General features: G+C 37.7%; 1 protein-coding gene across 2 annotated transcripts in view; it reads left to right on the top strand.

The window, feature by feature from the left end:
• SLC4A10 (solute carrier family 4, sodium bicarbonate transporter, member 10) overlaps positions 1–18,373 on the top strand; it is a 127,767-nt gene that overhangs the window by 93,553 nt on the left and 15,841 nt on the right. For both annotated transcript variants that reach the window (XM_009894617.1, XM_009894618.1), the window contains 5 exons: positions 530–775; positions 12,498–12,603; positions 15,485–15,646; positions 15,894–16,007; positions 16,512–16,673. In XM_009894617.1, coding sequence (XP_009892919.1) covers positions 530–775; positions 12,498–12,603; positions 15,485–15,646; positions 15,894–16,007; positions 16,512–16,673 — 790 coding nt within the window. The remainder of the gene's footprint in view (positions 1–529; positions 776–12,497; positions 12,604–15,484; positions 15,647–15,893; positions 16,008–16,511; positions 16,674–18,373) is intronic.

Genomic DNA, 18,373 nt, shown 5'->3' with positions numbered 1-18,373 from the left:
CAAGATATCCTGAACCTCTGAACAGCATAGAGTAGGAGACCCTGCTTAGCACCCGAAAAGCTTTTTTATCACCTGCAGGTAGACCTTTCAGTTCTCTGTGTTAATGTCACCCAGTGTGTTTGGAACTCTATTATCATATGCAATAAGCATACAGGATTTTGATGAAAGTTGTTGTTATAGCTACTCTTGCAGCTTAAGAAGAAATTGGCAAGTGTTGGCTGTTCACAAGGCAGGATATGGGGTAAAACGTGGGTGGACCTCATACAGTTCATGTGTGTGAACTACTCTCAAAGCTGCTTACTCAGTTTAGTAGAGATAGAGCTCTTTGTGCCCTCTTAACTGGGGGGAGAGCTCAGGTCAAGAAGTGACTTGACAGTATCTTCAGTTCACAATAGGTAAATAGTATCTCGTTCAGACTGTCCCCCGAGTCGGACATCCCTAGGCAAAGGAAAATTTGGAGCTGCCTCTTCTCTGTTTGTGATGGCTGGACAAAAGAGAAATTGTGTCTAATTTTTTTTGGTTTTTTTAGAGAGTATGGATTGTCGTACCTTTCTCTGAGAGCTAGCATTGGACTGTGGACTGCAATCCTGTGCATCATCCTTGTTGCAACTGATGCAAGCTCCCTAGTCTGCTACATTACCCGGTTTACTGAAGAAGCTTTTGCTTCTCTTATCTGCATCATTTTCATTTATGAGGCCTTAGAGAAGCTGTTTCATCTCAGTGAGACATATCCAATCAACATGCATAATGATTTGGATCTGCTGACAAAGTACTCGTAAGTAAGATTTTTTTCTGTTAACACTGGGGGTTTTGTTCATAGGTTGTTTTCTCTGTCAGGAATGCAAACCAGTGCACAGCAGGAGAAGTTTGCCGTAGTTGCAAACTTAACACGTGGAAGTTATTTGAGTTAGGCATGATGCTGACATATGGAAGTACTAGTTACTGGAGGTATGTGTACAAGCAGTGCACATTTACTTAAGTAAAAAATGTCTTGACTTGGAGTTTGGAAAAGCCTACACAGATGGAGTTTAGAAAAGCTTACACACACGCAACTTGGAAGTCCGAGAATAAGAAGTAGGACTTGGAGACACCTCGGCTTTAGGTCTTTATACACATTTTTATCTAATGATGTGTGTAACTCAATGATCTCTTACTCTAACTGTGTATTGATGATTTATAATGTTTTATTGGGTGTTCAGGCAACATTTTTATATCATATTTATCTGCTTGGGGTTTTCTTCCAAATTGAAATATTCACCTACCTAAAAAGGATATAACCCCCCCCCCCCCTTTAGTTTAACCTGTCTGGCAGCTAAGGTTCAAGCTCCAAGAAATGAATTGGATTTGGAATTGTTAGGTGCTTCTCAGCGATGATTGATTTTGTCATAAACAATTTGTTCTTAATAAGAAGATTTTTTTAAATATGACTCCATTTAAGCAGCTTTACTTTATTGTGGAGTTTTGACAGGTAGTATTGTGCTTGGGGAATAAAGAGTGAATGGCTTTAATCAATACAGTTTTGTTAGAAGTAAAAACTCAAAAAATACTTGTTTCTGTGATATGAGAACGACAGTGTTCTTCTCGTAAAGGACAAGATCCTAGTCTGTCCAGAGGCCAGTAATGCCTGGTCACCTCAGCAACTAAAATGTCATTGAAAAGCATTTTAGAGAAGATCCCCCTCCAGAAATGTCTTTATTATTTCACTGAACCCATTTGAACCCTCTGCATAAGCAGGGTGGGGCTCAAAAGGAACAATGCTTGAAGTGTGCCACATCTTCTGTTCACTGGAAAAACAGGAGTGTCTCAACCAAATGTCTCATTTGCATTTTAAGCTGGGAAAAGCAGAACACAGCAACAGAGAAAACATTTGAGCCTTGTGTATGTTATCACTAGAAAAATAGTTAGCAAATCCTGAAACTGAATGAACATTATAGATCTTAATACACAGAACAAGTTAAATTATAGAAACTCTAGTTCTGCTGTGACATACTGTCTCCTCATGCTGAAAAAAATATTATTTCTGTCTAAAATTTTAATCAGTAGACAAAGCAATATTAATTTGAAGAGAAAGCAATAATCATCAAGACTAGATCGTGCATGCTGTTGAGGTTATATTCTGGTCTTAGTTAACTGTACTTAATTTCTATGAAGTTGGTATTTCACCCTAAAGGGCCTCATATAGCACAGTGTTTGTGGGGTTTTTGTCAGATTTAATCACTAAGTGATGTTCTCATACTGTTTCAAAAAACAGATGTTGAAATACTATACAAAGACAAAAAAATATGCAGAAACCATTTAGCAGGCGGAGCTGAGATGTTACAATATGTAATGAAAAGCATAAACACAAATAGAAATATGGATTCCTGGGTAGCTAGCTTTATTTGCGGTTAGCTGAATCCTGTGATACTTCTTGAGATTTCAGAGAAATAGGATTAACAGTCTTGCCTGTATAGGTGCACAGTGATAGATATCTATATTTTATGTGTTTTGTCATCATAGTGCTTATGTTTACAAATAAATTTTTTTGGTTTTATTTAAAATTGCGGTCGTTAATCAGAATGCCAAATTGATTTTTGAAGGATGTTGTTTACTCACTGCCTGCCCTTGGTAACTGTCTTTATCGAACATAGAATGTGCAGAGCACACAGAATGGTAAAAGAGCAGCAATTGTCATCCTTCCATTACAGCTGTTGACCTGTCCTGTCCTACGATGTTGGAATACGAGCCCAACAGTTTTAGATTTTCCAAACACAATTTCTGAAGGAAAAGTGTATTCTAGATGTTTGGAAGAAAGATTTGACTGCTGACTGGTGGTTTCAAACACATATATACCTATCAAAATTATTTGCTATAATAGTTTTGTAGTTATGGGGCCATCATTTCGTATTCTCATTTATTCTTTCACTCTGTATATAGTACCAATAAATTGACTTTTAAACTTGTGCATTGCATTTCACTTTCAGCATTTATGTCGTATCTTCTAATTGCAGCAGTATCCTGTTTATTATTGATATCATGTCCATGGTAACTGACTCTACTAATGCCAAAATAACTAGCTGTAAACACAGTTATATGCAGCCTAGTTCTTATGGGATGTGACTTATATCTTTAAACCTTAAAACTGATTGTTGGAAGCACCTGTATGCATCTTCTAAGAGCACATCTGCCGATTCCAAGGATCTGTGCTCTGAACACAGTGAAGTGGTAATTCCAGCCTCTTTTGTTCTCTCCTCTCCCTTCTCCTTCATCCGAATTTTTTTTAGTTCTTCAGAACCGGCCTTGACAGGTTGTGAGAAAGGAAAGATGTGCTCTGTTGGAGCAACTCTACATCAGCTGTCCAAATGACCAGTGCTTTCACAGAAGGTTTGGTGTAACCTGAACTCCGTGGTTTCCTGTGTAGATATGCACATATTACTCTGTCCAGACACAGTGGCCATTTGCCCAGAACTTGGAGATATTACAATTATGATCCCCACAGGATCATCAGAAGACAAGACATTTCAAATAATCCTCAGCCCCTGCTCAAATGTCTGTACACTTACTGGTTCCAGAAAGATCAGAAACTAGGAGATGAATAAGCGTAAAAGCTTACTTGAAATAAATGTCTCATTTTTGTGTACTTGAAGTTGGGCAGTATTGCTTTCACAAGGAATCGGAAGCTTTTTCCATAGCATCTGACTGCAGTTCTTCTACTTGTAGTTTAAAAGGGTAATAAACTTTGGCTGAAACTGGTCCTGTCCTTAAAGGACCAGCATACTCTGTTACAGAAGCTAATTAGTATCTGCTGTTTTGCTAATTAAAACAGCTGTTTGCATTTTCCTCTTTGGGGATTTTAAAGACAAGTTTCTAATTGTTAGTAAAGCCTTGGCAGTTCTTTAATTAGCAATGGGTGAACTTCAAAAGGTTGAGCAACTCATTTGTCTTTGAATGCTCAGCCAAAGCTTATGTAAAACTTTATCTTGGATCTGCAATTCTATGCTAGAAAACTCAGGTTATACCATAAAATTTTTGTGTTTTCTATATTCTGCCTGTTGTCCACTCAAAAAGTTGATGATAAATAGGTCAGGACACTGTATATATTTGAAGCTTTCAGTGTATGCTTTGGCCCAGCCCTCCTCTCTTCTCCCATGGGCTTTCTGATGCTCTGTTGTCCACAGGTAGTCTGTCTGCATCCCAGTACTGTTGCATTTGCCCTGGTGAAGACATGAGTTTGACCCAGGAAAAGTCGTTGGCATGCTGTTAGTACTGTCCTTTGCAGTACTAGAAAGACAAAGAAAATAGTAATTTAAAATGGTTGGTATTTCAGCCAGATTGGAAACATATTTCAAGTGAGAAAGAAAACCTATTCTGTGTTTTGGGTGGGTTTGAATTCTGTCATAAACAGTCTCTGTTGCAGGAGTTTGATGTAGAAGACTGTACTGCATGCTCTTAAAAATAAGAGGAGATGCAGAAGAGTCATTACTAGTATCTGCCATAACAAACCTTAGGAACTATAGAAAGAACACGCAGAACAGTTGGGGTTTTTTTGTTGTTTTTTTTTTTTTTTTTTTTTAAATGAAGCAGACCCAAATATTTGAAAATCAGTTGAACGTCGCCCTGAAAGATTTCTTAAAAATTCTTTTTTACCATTTTAGGTAGAAGATATGAGTTTGAGTTTGTTACAGAATTCTATCTCAAAAAGACAAAAATATCTTTTGTTGCATGATCTAGTTAACATAGAACTAATCCTAATGCACTTTTTACTCGTTTTCTTTATTATACTTGTTTGTTACTCTGAAATATTGGCCCTAATTGTCAAGTTATCTACTTGCAGGCAAATCCATTCTGCATTCATATGTAACTTTTTCTTAAAACACCATCTTTATGATATGGACGATAAAGAATAAGGCATTTAAGAACTAAATCATAAGAAGGACCAAGACAACCTGATTTTCAGTGTGCTACTGTGCTGCATTTTTTTCTTTTGAAATGACATTGTTTTGAAGGAATTTAAATACAGTATCTGCATTGTTTGTTGAATGAAATACACATATGTTTTGATATGAGTTCTTCTTTCTTTCCTCTTTCTCTTTTTTTTTCTGTTTTTTTTTTTTCTTTTTTTTTCCTGTGACCTTTTTGTATTTGTCATGCCATTAGCATTTGTAGGTTGGCATAGCAACTCTCTTATTTCTGCACTCTCCTCCTCCTGCTTTTTCCTACCCCTGTAGCAAATATATATCTCCAGTTAGTGAATCCTGTCTGGAACACTGATGCACAGCAGTTTTAATGTGTATATTAAATATTAGGATATCATTTTTTGCTTGGAAAGGAGAACCCTACAACTGGGTGTATTAAAAACAGAGGTTCTGAAAAGGAAAACAAAATAAGCATTGTGGATGAAAGGAACGTGATTTAGAAAGCAATCCAGTATTCTTTAAAATACAAGCATTTTAAGATAGTTATCTTAGAATACAGAAGATCAATTATTTCTCAGTGTGAGGTTGCTTAGATCTTAGGACTTTGTATACCTTTTGGTTTTTATTAATTCTTTTTTCAGAGTGATGAATTCATGTTGTTTTTAATAATTCTTTACCAGAAGTTACTCAATTATTAACAGATTACATTGAATAATTTTAAAGTGATTTCTTGGCATAGTAATATGCATATTGCAATCTGTCTTGGTATTGACATGCACTTAAGCATTAGGAGTAGAAAATCCCACTCTGATGTGATTAAGGAGCCAAGATCGTGTCAATCTCAGTATCTCTTGCAGGCTATAGAAACCATTGCTTCTAGAAGGCGTTGTGAAGATTAGTTTTGTGCATGCCACTGTTTTAAATCTTTCATGATCTATATGACTTTATCTGAATACATTATTATTGGATGCAAATTACGTTGGTTTATACCCTGTATTCCTTAAGCTGTCGGTGGAATGAGAAGAGTCAGTGATGATAAGCCCAGAATTTCTCATTAGGATCCTATGCATGTAATTGAATTCCAATTCCTGTAATGATTTCTTTGAACTTAGAAATGAATATAGATTTTCTTTTCCACTTCTTTGTAGGTTTTTTTCCACAGTTAAGTAACTGTGCCATATCCTGTGTGTCTTTACCCAAGAATGTCTCTCTTCTTCCCAGAACCATGCAACTGCCATCACTGAGTTTAAACTGCTGGTTCCCTTTCTCTTCTTGACAAACCCTGGAATCCAGAAATGATTTTTCTTTATTCCATTTATTCTAGGACTTCCCTATGTCTGCCCAACCTAACTGACTCATTTTCCTCTTTCTCCCTCTTTTAAGCCCAGGGAGTGCCCACCTTGCTTCATTCTTTCCTCCTACTCAGCCCCTTGACAATTCTCCACAGCATTCAGTTTGTAGTTGGTGCAATGCCTTCAAAATCTGGCAAGGCTTATATAAAATCCTTGGGTGGTTTTATTGCAGTACATTTCTATGTATTGATACACTACACCTGAACAATTGAAACTTAAGCATTATAGTATATTACAATGTATTATTTCTGAATGAGCATTATACTGAATCTGTTCTCCTCAGGTGTATGTTTTTTTTTTTTTACTTTGGAAGCAGGGTGAAGTGACATCCTAGAACATCTCAGTGAAAGCTTTCAGATGAATTGTCAATATCCCATGTAATTACGCCACTTTCCTGCACATTAGCATCTCTGTATGGCAGTTACATACCATAGTGCTGCTAACAATGCATGGACGATGGCATACTGCACCAGGCAGCTAATAAAGACCAACCTTTATGAGGGACAGTCAAGGTTAACAAAACTACAATGTGATTATAAATCTGTTTTCTAGACTTTCCCCTTGTCATAACAATGTTCTCCTATTGATGTGCTGTCCAAAGAAACCTGATTCTTTGAGATTTCTTCAGTCTAAGGTCAGTTCCTCTCCCCGCCCCGGTCCCGATTTTTTTCTCTCTCTCTCTCTCTCTCTCTCTCTCTCTCTCTCTCTGTGAAATTGTTGTGCTGCTGAGTGCTTTGTCTAGGTACTTTTATAGGCTTTCTGTTTTCCTCCTCAAGTTCACCAACTAAACTATATAGACTTCCAACTTTACAGAATGCACATGGATGCCTACTGATGTTCGTGATTGTCAAAGAAGGGCTACTTAACTTAATGACTCAATGGTCTAATTTAGGATGGCAGATCTCATGAATAAATGACGAAAAAATCTTGTCTTGCTGTGACAGCTGTGCTTTGAAAGGGTTTTGTGGTACTCAGAATAGAACTTAGCTGACAAGTCCTTTTCCCATCAGTATTAATTATTTTGTTTCCAGTCTCTTCTCCATTGAGACTTTGATTTTGTCACTGTGAATGTTGGCATGAGAAGGAATATGGTAAATATAATGCCAGATACAACAGGTGTTGTAGGTATGGGGCAGCAGAGAAGTCATCATCTATGATGTTGTCCCCTTCCCATAGCAGTTGTTAGACAGACAGAAGGACCCTGCGAGTGCCCATAATTCATATGAAAATGGTTTATTTGGAGACAACTTAAACATGCATAGCGTTCTGCTGTTGATGTGCTTTCCTTCCACCTTGTAAATGCAACATAAAGAATACTTATGCATAGATTCTAATACCTTACTTTTTAAAACAAAATGAGTGATGTTAGCTTCCATTTCATACCATCTTCTCTGTTATGTGATGCGGGCACAGCACACTCGTAGAGCATGCTCTGTCTCATAGAAGAAAAACTTCCTACTCATATTGCCAAATATGTGCTCTGATACTCAGCGAGACATATTGTTTGAACAAGCACATTTTGTGACTTATTTGTCATACTTGCCTGTTGGTTTTTTTAATAGTGTAAGTATTCATATTGAGCAAATCTCATTCTCTATCTGAAGTGAGACAGAAAGAGATTTTACCTTTCTAGGAATGGGAAATGGTACATTGGCTAATCATGAAGTAGCTGCAGTTACATCTTTTATAGATCAGATCCTTGGCTAGTATAAATAGGTGTACCTTGCATTATGTACATGATGGAAAAATAGGAGCTCCAAAACAATGCCTTATGAATTGGATAAAATCATCAATAGTAAGTTCCTCCTAGTCTTGGAAACAGCATACTGAAAAATGGCAACTGCCTAGGGATGTATGGCCATGAGGCTTTCAAAGGAGCTGCACCGTTGAAGTGTGTTTTATTTACTCACGAAAATGCTGTGTTAGGCTTTTGTTCAAAGTTCTTATGCTGGCTGTACTGGCAGCAGAAGAGGCTAGCACCATGCTGCCTCTTTAAAGTCTGTGTGGGGAGGAGAGCATGCATGAGAGGTTGAAGAGAAGAAAATGGTGAAGAACGAACCTGAAGAGTCAGGGGTAAGAAGTGAAAATTAGAGGGATTCCCCTACCAGACCCAGGTTAATTTCAATTTAATAAATAGGCCTAGGGAATAAGTTTCTTGTTTTGAAGTAAATGGAAATTAACAGTCAGGATTAAAGTGGGTTTAGTACAGAAGTTACCTGACTAGTTGTTGAGCAATAATGATGTTTATCTTTTATTGCTGATCTACAAAGGAGGGGGAAAATATTCCCCAACTTTACATATAAAAGAACAGGTTTCTGATTTACTAACCCATATTCCCTTTCCCACTGTCCAAATAAAGAGGGATCATATAGACAGTCTTTTTGGTGCTATTAAGAATAGTAATAACTATTCCTTTGTGGGAACAACGAGCACTGCTAGTTGTCCGAGATGTCCTGCAGCTGCTGTTGTCAAATCCTAGCTCTGTTCTTTGAAAACAGGACAAGTTGTAGGAAATGTTGCACACAGTGGTTAGGGATGGCTGCCTCTAATGAAATTTATGAAATTGACACTTATGAAACAAAGGCAAAAAGAGCTAGGAAAAATGTGGGGAGGTTGGGAAGACAAAGAAGGGAAGGGGTGCCATCAGTGACCTATGCGGCCTATACCGATACAGTCAGATTGGTGCTGGAGACTTAGCTGAAGTCTTGATTGTCCTGTGAAAGGGAGAGAGTACAGGCCTCAGAAGATACCGGTTTGTCAGCACTCCTGAAATTTATTATTTCTAATCTACCTTTGTTCCTCATCCTGATTTTCCAGAGATTTCTTGAGCACCTTAGAAGATGTAAGACTCCTTGCTTTGGTTGTTTTTCTGGCCAGCAGGATTGGGCCATTATTTTTCTGTTACTTTCTCCTTTTGTCAGTTCTGATCTTATGACAGTTCTCCTGCAGTTTCCTGAAGACTGTCTTGTCTGAAATGCTTTATTATTCTACCTCAGGTTTATAAGGCACTTTGTAATAGGCTGTATTAGAGGTTTAAATACCCTAGAAGAAAGCAAGCTCCACTGATTTCTGTCTAGTTGCAAAGTACGGACTTTTTAAATACAGAAGGGAGTGACCTGTGGCTGGGTATCTAGTGCCGTTTTAGATCTCTTGCCTCCAGATGCTGTGAAAACAAAGGCATGAGTCACTGTAGACCCTCTCACATATGTGCCAAACCATCATGGATGTCACAGATACCAGGGGGTATATAGGCACCCGTGTTTAGGCATCTGAATTGCTCCCAGGAGATCAGAATGTCTGCAGTAGCCAAAAGCGTAAAGACACAAAGAGAATTGCTCTGTCATCAGTGTGATGAAGTGGGTGTGTTGTGAGATTGGCAGCAGAGATTTTTTTGTTTATTTTCACTGTAGTGACACCTATGTTTTTGCCGCCACAACTAACGTCAGATTCTTCCCTGCCTGTATTCTAACCATGAAAAAAGCAGTTTCTTCCTAGCCATGATGAAAGAGAATCAAATATAGGTGTATATATAGTCTCTTGCTTATTGCTAATAGCATAAACTCCACATAGATCTGTTGTAGTGGGCAAATGCTCAGCAATTTAAACAACTTTAGAAGAACTTAAGAGTATTTGAACCTCCAAGAGGCAATACATTTTTACTTATTCCAGCCTTCTGAGTAATACTTTATCAAGAAAGATGAGTTGGTGGTTAACAATTCAGTGTATTTCACTTTTTCTCCTGAGAGCTGACCTCTCAGAGTAAAAAATGACAATGAAAGAGACTAAGAGTTTTTAAAGATTAAAGTAGAAAGCCTTATTTCACTGGTGTGAGCTTCTCCTTGCAGGTCAGTTGTGTTGGGAAATATTCATCATTGAAGCAATTACATCTGTAATGAAATGTCATGTTTTGGTAGATAATCTTTTATGTTCTGACATTGAATGGTACCTCAAGTTGTGTTTTCTGGGCTGGACAGGGTGTATCTTACTATCTCACATTTCTATAATGTTAAGCAATTAATAGGATGGTGGAAGACAGCATCCATGATACAATCTCACATCAAAATGTCAGTGTTGCCAAAAGACCTATAGTACTGAAAACATTATAATGTTATATAATGGTCTTCTCAGTAGAAAACAGGATCTGGTCTTTACAGTTAGGGCTTAGTTCTATACCCACTCTGTGACAAAAGCTGGGTGCAGGGTGATTTTGGTCTGTATGGGTGGGGTTTGCACAAGTCACTTGCTGATGAACAGTCTGCTATCGGTAAATGCCTGTGAAACTTGGTAAAGGCCAGACTGGATTGCTGTGAAGGAGGAAAGTGGTATTGATACAGAAATAAACAGGGTGATGATCTCATCTGAAGGTGAATTACTTGAGCTGTATTAAACTGTAGCTTCAATTGTCACATTTCTGACTAAGGGAATAGAAATTTTGGCTTCTCTAACTTTTAAATGTAATTTTGCAGTTTGCAGCAAGTGTAGCTGTACCGTGTAGCGTTGGTGATATGCACAGTCTTCCCTTCTAGTGAGAAAGTGACTGTGACTGAACAGCCCACGTCACCTTGGCCTACTGTAATCAAACCCCAATGGGCCATCGCCCAGCATCTGGCCAGTCTGCGATCAGCGATGGACATCGGGGGGCAGGGAGCTCCTGTGCTCAGAGGAAACAGTAGTAACCTGAAATAGCCACCTCTGTATTGTTGCATGACCACCAAATAGTCCCTTGCAATAATGTAGACATACCGTTTGTTGACTTTATTATGCTACTGTAGCTCACTAGTAACGATGTGCTTCATGTAACCCATATTTTAGTATTTTAAACTACGCATTGAACACGCATTCATTCTGCACTTGGGGCCTGATCCAAAGCATATTAAATACGTTTGAAAGATCCAGTCTACTTCAATAACTTTTGGTTCAGGCCCTCTATTCCTGGATGCTGTTGCTTTTGTTTGTTTGTTTGTTTTGCTTTTTGTTCATGGGCTGTAAGGGTTTTTTCTTTCTTTTATAAATAGCTGCATTTAAAATAAAAGCAAGGAGTTGCACAAAGACAACCTGCATCTCTCTCTATGTATAAATTAAATGCAGCTGTTGTCACATGTATAGTATTGTAATCGAAATACAGTGGCACTATTCTGTACTCATAATGTAGACAGTAGAATTTCTTACGTAGAAAATACTACAAATCTAGATGAGGATTGTCATTTTGTGGGAAGATAAACAGCCACAGAGAAAATAGATGGCACAGCTAAGTGAATAAACCGATACTCTTCTGGAACTGGAATGCAAATGTATGCTTAATGGCTCTCCACTTTATAGTAAGATGTTATCCTGTCCCCAGCTACTCCTGAAATCTTTATCAGAAGGGAGACTACAGAATTTATTTATGGTCACCATAAGCATGTTAAAATAGTAGCAGGATAGATAGTACTATAGATTTTTAAAGTAGGATTAATTTAAAGAGAACTGCAAAGCACACTTGACATCTTGGAACCTACAGAGTATCCTGCATATTTTGAAGGCTTTGTCAGAGAAAAAGCCTCCCACGGTTGCTTCAGAGGCCTTAAAGACTTAATTTTGATTTTAAATTGCTTATTTGCAGTATTGTCCTCCCACACTGCCTCGTCACGTTTTGTATGTTAAAATACACAATTTAAAAGGAAAAGCATGCTTTTAAAACAGCTGTGGGGAAAGAAAAACAATGGGCACAAAAGTTCACAGAGCCTTTGGTGCTGGTGATCTTGCAGAGCCCTGACAGTTGACCGGGCAGCTTGGCAGTTCTGCGCACAAAGTCATCCTGGTAAAGATAAAGAAAGAGGATACAGACAGTTTGCATTGGAGAAATGGATCAGCCTGGAACTGTGCATAGCATCTAATCCCCATGTAGGGAAGTGGTAGGTATAAGGGCGTGGAACAGGATTGGCACGTCTCTCAGTATTACAATTTGTGCTCGGAAGTATCAGTAGAATAGGAGGAAAATAGGTGGAAAAACTTGCTGTGGACAGTGGTTTAAATATGTCACATTACGTACTATATATGCTTATGCACCTCACGGCAAATTATGCTCAAGTGATAGCGCTAGCTACTGAACTACAAACTGCTTCAAAGCATGCATTTACTGAATTCATTTGAACTAAAATTATCTGGCAAAGCAGAGCACAATTTCAGTATGTCATAAAGTTGATAATTTGGATTAATACCTGATACATCTTTTATTATTAAGGAAAAAAATATTATTTTGTCTTTTCAGATGCAGTTGTGTGGAACCAGAACATCCTAGCAATAAAACCTTACGATACTGGCAGGACTACAACATATCTGCGTCTGACGTGCCATGGGGGAACCTAACTGTGTCAGTAAGTGAAATATTGGAACTTAATGAATAAAGGCATAAGCATAAACAATTTTGTATCTCCTTCTGCAGCAAATATGTTGAAAAAAACCCAATGTTTTTTCTGATCATATTTGTTCAAATAAAACATAAAATACACTTAACAAAGATTAAGATAGACTTTGTAGCATTATCTCATTTTGTAAGCATTTTGCAGCCTTTGATAGTACACATTAAAGCAAGTATGTGCATTTTGTGCCCTGCTTTGGAAACTTGACACACTAGCACAAGAATTTGACTGAGATTAAGTCTAAACATGTCAAATGACAACGAATTTGTCCTAAATTCTGCCAGATGGCAAAACTAAAGTTCCCTTGTGTAGAAAGACACTAGAAGCATTTATTTCCCCTAAAACATTCTTACAGCTGTTCGGGCTATAAAGGAGAGGAAGGGGATAAATTTTGTAACATTTGTGTTTCAGTGACTAAATTTCTCTCTTACGTAGGCCTTCAGTGTTATGTATGTCTTAGTTGTGTAATTATTTTTTTGGGGGGGTGAGGGTGGGAGAACAAGCTACAAACAATTTGGGGAGCTTGCATGGATATGTAACTTGTTTCTAAATGCTACACTTTCCTAGGTTTTAAGAAATTTATTACTTAAGGTTTGCCTTCTTTAAAGCAACATTTACAACTTGATTAAAATGTCACATGGACATCAGACCACCACTTCTTATCACAAATGGATCATTTAATTACACAATCACAGAGAATTTAGTGCAAAAGACACCAAACTGAACGGTTCTCTCAAAAATAGAACTGAATTAACCCCATTGTAGGCATAACCAAATGAAACGCTTAAAAGTTGATCCAGTGGACCGCCTCCAGCAGATACTATTTTTTCTTTCAAAGGCAGGTATGCAGAAGAACTGATGTCCTCCTGTCATGAGTTAAGCAAGAGCTGCCTCCATGGCTGCTCTGTCTCGATAGCAAGGAGTGCTCCTAAACTCTGTTGGTGTGGCAACAGCAGAGGGAAAGTTGAGAACTGCTGGCCTGAGGGATTCCAGCAATCCAGAATGAATATTCTCAAAATTGCAGCACACACTAAGAGCATCTGTGCAGGGGCAGACTCCTCCTCTCACTTTCTCAGATCTCTGACAGTGTTTTTCAGAGTACATTTGCAGCTGAGGAGATTTAAAATAACAGATTTTGTTTTAACTATAAATGTAAAAGACTGCTGCATTATATAAAACCCTTTAAAACTTCTGTAAAAGCTTATTACCGAAACTTGAGTTTACATGGGTAGCAGTATAACTGACCGACTCTTCCCATGAGTCCCAATAGTTGTCAAAGAAATAACTGAGATTTTTCATACTTCCATGTATTTGTTTCTTGCAAGCATCATCAGGAAACTTCAAGTCTCCTGTTTGAGAGAATTGCAGTAAAATACTAGACCTAGTTGTTTATTAATATTTGATCAGTCTCACCCCACTGTCTTTTTTACTGCTCGTTTCTATGTGTTGTTTCTTGTGTCTGATTTAAAAGTTTCAAGTTTCCGAGGATCTAGATTGGCACACTCTCTTAAAAACAACAGTAGGACTAACAACTTTTTTGCTATCTAGGGCAAAATGAGTGTGAGCAAAGTGTTTATTCTGATGGTGACAATTTCCTTTTCAGTAGGTATATGATGACATTCATCCATGTGCTGTGGCAACATTGAGGTCTAGCTCAGGCCAGAACAAGTTTTCTATGTGATGTCCCAGATTCTTGAGAATTTCTTTCGGATTTCCTGAAAATTTTTTTCCCCGCCTGAAACCTTTATTTCATCAGTCAGAAATGCATCATATTTATCCCAGGTTTACTGCTATACCGGCATAAAGAGTTTTGCACTCCTTTGTCTCACAGTCATCAAATAGCAACTGTGTTTTTTTTTTCAAGCCAGCCTTTGTTCAAAGCCAAAGTTTCTCATAACATGTCAAGCCACAGTATTGTGACGTGAGTGTGATGAGACAATGACCCAGTTCATTTGATACTAAAAGATCCTGATCTGACAGGATATTGCTGCCTGGAATCCCTGATTCTGGGTGTTTTGGGGTTTTTTGCTTAATAAGTGTGGAGGGATTTGGGAAGGAGAAGGAAAGGATTGCAAGCCTAGAGCTTGTAGCTCATGTTTTTAGAGCTACTCTTTATTTCTCTGCTTGTTACCTTGGAACACATACTATTTTAAACAACTAAGGATGGTATTGGTGAGTTACTAGACATGTTTTCTACTGTATCTGCGTATTTGATCGTATATTATATTAGATAGAATTAACATTACAGATTTTGGATTTTGCTGCATTTTATCAGATCGTCGGGTTTTTCCTTATGAAAAAGATAATTTGTGGAATGTGCTGCCCCCATGTGGTATTAAATGTATTGGTCTCCTTTTAGGCTAATACTGCACAGTCTAAGTAGCTTTTTCTTGAATTGCTCGGTCTATGAAGTTAAAACATCAGTTCTTGAGAATGCACTAGGTGTAGCCTTTCACTTGGTAGCTTTTGAACTTCACTTTCTTCTCTTAGAAGGAATTAGGAAGTGCAAATCTGTGCTTGTAAACAGAAAATATATAAGTGTACTTGTTCAGTTTGAAATAAATCTGGTTTATATTAATGATTTTATGGCACGTCTTAGGGACTTCATCATTTAATACTGGCTAAAAAAGAGGTTCTTTTGAGGGTGTGACAGTTTTCCGTGCAGACTAGATAGAAATGTTAGGAGTTTTAATTTTTAAAAGAATAAATATCTAAAAATGATTTTACTGTTTTTAGTAATACAATGTGCTTGCAATTTAGGAAAGTAATTTGAAAGAAAATGTCATTGTAAGCATGGATATTTTTCAGAACAATACTACTTTGCTCTTCCTGATAGGAATGTAAAAAGTTTCACGGAGAGTTTGTTGGACGGGCCTGTGGTCATCATGGCCCTTATGTTCCAGATGTTCTCTTCTGGTCTGTCATCTTATTCTTTTCTACAGTAACGCTGTCATCCACACTGAAGCAGTTCAAAACTAGCCGCTACTTCCCAACAAAGGTGTGTGCCATTTTTTTAATTCAAAAGTTGTCATTAGTCATGTGTAAGCATGAATTCAGTCTGCATTGCAAATTCAATTAACTGCTGGTGAAGTGGATACTGCATCTTTTCTCTGTTAGAAAATTGTATCAGAATAAGCATGGTTTTAGCTGTACGCACAAAATGGCTTAAAACAGTGAAGAAATATAAATCCTAAATCACATGTGAATGTTTTAGTTAAAATTATCATTTCTCTCAATAATCGTAGGTACGATCTGTTGTCAGCGATTTTGCTGTCTTTCTCACTATTTTGTCCATGGTTTTAATTGACTATGCCATTGGGATTCCATCACCAAAACTTCAGGTTCCAAATGCTTTTAAGGTAATTTGTTGATAAATTGCACTGCTGTATTATTTTGACAAAGTAGTGTGCTATAGTGCATTTATTATATTTTTTTTATCATCAGGGAGTAGTGATAGTAGTCTGAATTTTTTTGTTCACCGTGTACTATGCAACTTCTCCTATTAGTGGCCCATGCAAGTGAGCCTGTCCCATCAGGCGCCTTCATGCTTCCTCACGTCTTCTGTGTGAGGACCAACCTGGCTCAAATTACCCACATCCTAGACTACTGTAATGTTCTGGGTTTCCTTCCAAATTCTGGGCTCATTGTATCAAAGCAACCAAGTCTGTAATATGCCAGATGATTTTATTGTATGTAGTTTCTCTTTTTGGTATCATAGGAAGTTAGCATTTTTCTGTGCTCTTACATAGATTGATTTTAAAGGAAATCATATCCTAGTAATGTTTTTGTATGTGTTCTTGTGAAGTTGAAATATAAATAATCCTCAGAGTTCTGACTGATCATGCATGACTCTGTTTTTATAGCCCACCAGAGATGATCGTGGCTGGTTTATTACTCCTTTGGGGCCTAATCCTTGGTGGACAGTCATAGCTGCTGTAATTCCAGCCCTGCTTTGTACTATCCTTATCTTTATGGACCAGCAGATCACAGCTGTCATTATCAATAGAAAAGAACACAAACTAAAGGTATTCAGTCAAATAGTTATATTCTCACTGTCATTTGCTGCTTCCGGTAATGTAATGTACCTTCATGTACTTGAGTATGCTACTTTATTATGTGTTACATAGCACCCCTTTAAATTGCTATGCTTTTTCTCTGTTGATCTGTGTAGTACCTGTGCCCTGTGGCAGTGATTCGCTGCCTTACAGAAGTCTTTATGAATGTAATTTGGAACAGAGACTCTGAATCAAGAAAGTACTCTTATTTATGCTTTGTTAGAAGTATGATGCCCATTCACCTGAAGAAAAAAAATCTGGAAGTTAAGGATTTCCTTAAGTACCGTAATATTAATCGCCTCTTCAGATATTGGCAGTGTTGTTCTACGGGATTGGATTTTGAAAAAGTATTCAGGGGTTATTTTGTCATATGAGATTTTTTTTTTCTTCTCTTCATCCTTCCCTGTGGTTCTACCCATCCATTTTTTATGCCCGTCCTATCTTAAAGAAGGGAGAAGAATAAAACTGAGCTTCAGAGCACAATGGGTTCTTAAAACAACATCGGACAACTTCGTGCTCTGTTCTCTAACACTTTAGTTGCCTACAGATGGAGAGAGAAAAAGGGACATCACCCCTCTGAAAAACTGTTGGGCAAAATCTAGCAGCAGGTTTCTGTACATGTATATGCAGTGAGCTTAGGCTTTTTTTGACATGCTTTTAATAAGCAGCAATCCAATCTCAAGTTGCTTTAGCAAATGCATTTGCAACCTTCACTTTGCACTGCCTCTTCTTGGATGATTGTGACATTTGATATGTTCTTTTTTTGCCCTCTTTGTCAGCCTGGCTCTTCATGTCAATCCATAGCATTGCATGTGGTTAACTTGACAGATGCAGGAATTTGCTGCCAAGCTTTGGAATGTGTTTTTTCAGCACTGGCATCTGGGAGTCAGATGGTCCTCCTGGCTGCCCCCTTGTCTTGCTGCGTTTTAGTTTTGCTGGGGTCTGGTGTAGCATCACCTGTTGCTATGCTTCCTTTTCTTCCCATATGTCAGGTTCCTCAGATCATGTATGAATGTGAGGAAATGCTTTCGGATTCTGTATGCATTAGCAGATACATTCCTCATAAATGTGTCAGAAGGTAAAAAAAGGTGTCTCTGTTAGGATTTAGAATTAAACTCTTTCTTTTAGTGCATTGTGCGTGTAACTAATATCTGTGTTTGACACATCTCTGAGTTTGTCAAGATGTGTCTTGGAGATAAGACTCATAAGCGCTTTTGGAGAGTGAGGGAAGGTTGCTAGAGTTGATTCTTTTCGTTTTCTTTACTTCATATGAATTCCCCTTTTTAAATAATGTAAGCAAATAAGATGGCATTTTCATTTCGATATGTGGCTTACATTTTCATAAACCCAGACGCTTCCGATTTTAGAAGTAAAAGTTGTCTTCAGAAAGAAATGATTTGTTTGCTTCCAACTCGTTTTCCCCTCTTTTTTTATACTTCCCATAGCAAATTCTGAATAGTGCACATTTCAGCTTTTGGCAGTCTCTGTAGCAAACCCTTCCAAGTTTAGTTTCGTTACTTTTTTTATGTCAAAAGGCATTTGCATGGGTTTACAGGCAAAATTATGGTTCAACATATTCACATTGTTTGCATGAACATCACCGTTTCATCAGACCGTCACATTGGATTTGTTGCCATGTTGCAAAATTTTGTGGAGATAACTGCCTACCT

Source organism: Charadrius vociferus, unplaced genomic scaffold, assembly GCF_000708025.1.
Source record: "Charadrius vociferus isolate BGI_N301 unplaced genomic scaffold, ASM70802v2 scaffold161, whole genome shotgun sequence".
NCBI lineage: Eukaryota > Metazoa > Chordata > Aves > Charadriiformes > Charadriidae > Charadrius > Charadrius vociferus.
Note: the sequence above shows the minus strand (reverse complement) of the source record. Positions and strands in the feature narration are given on the sequence as shown.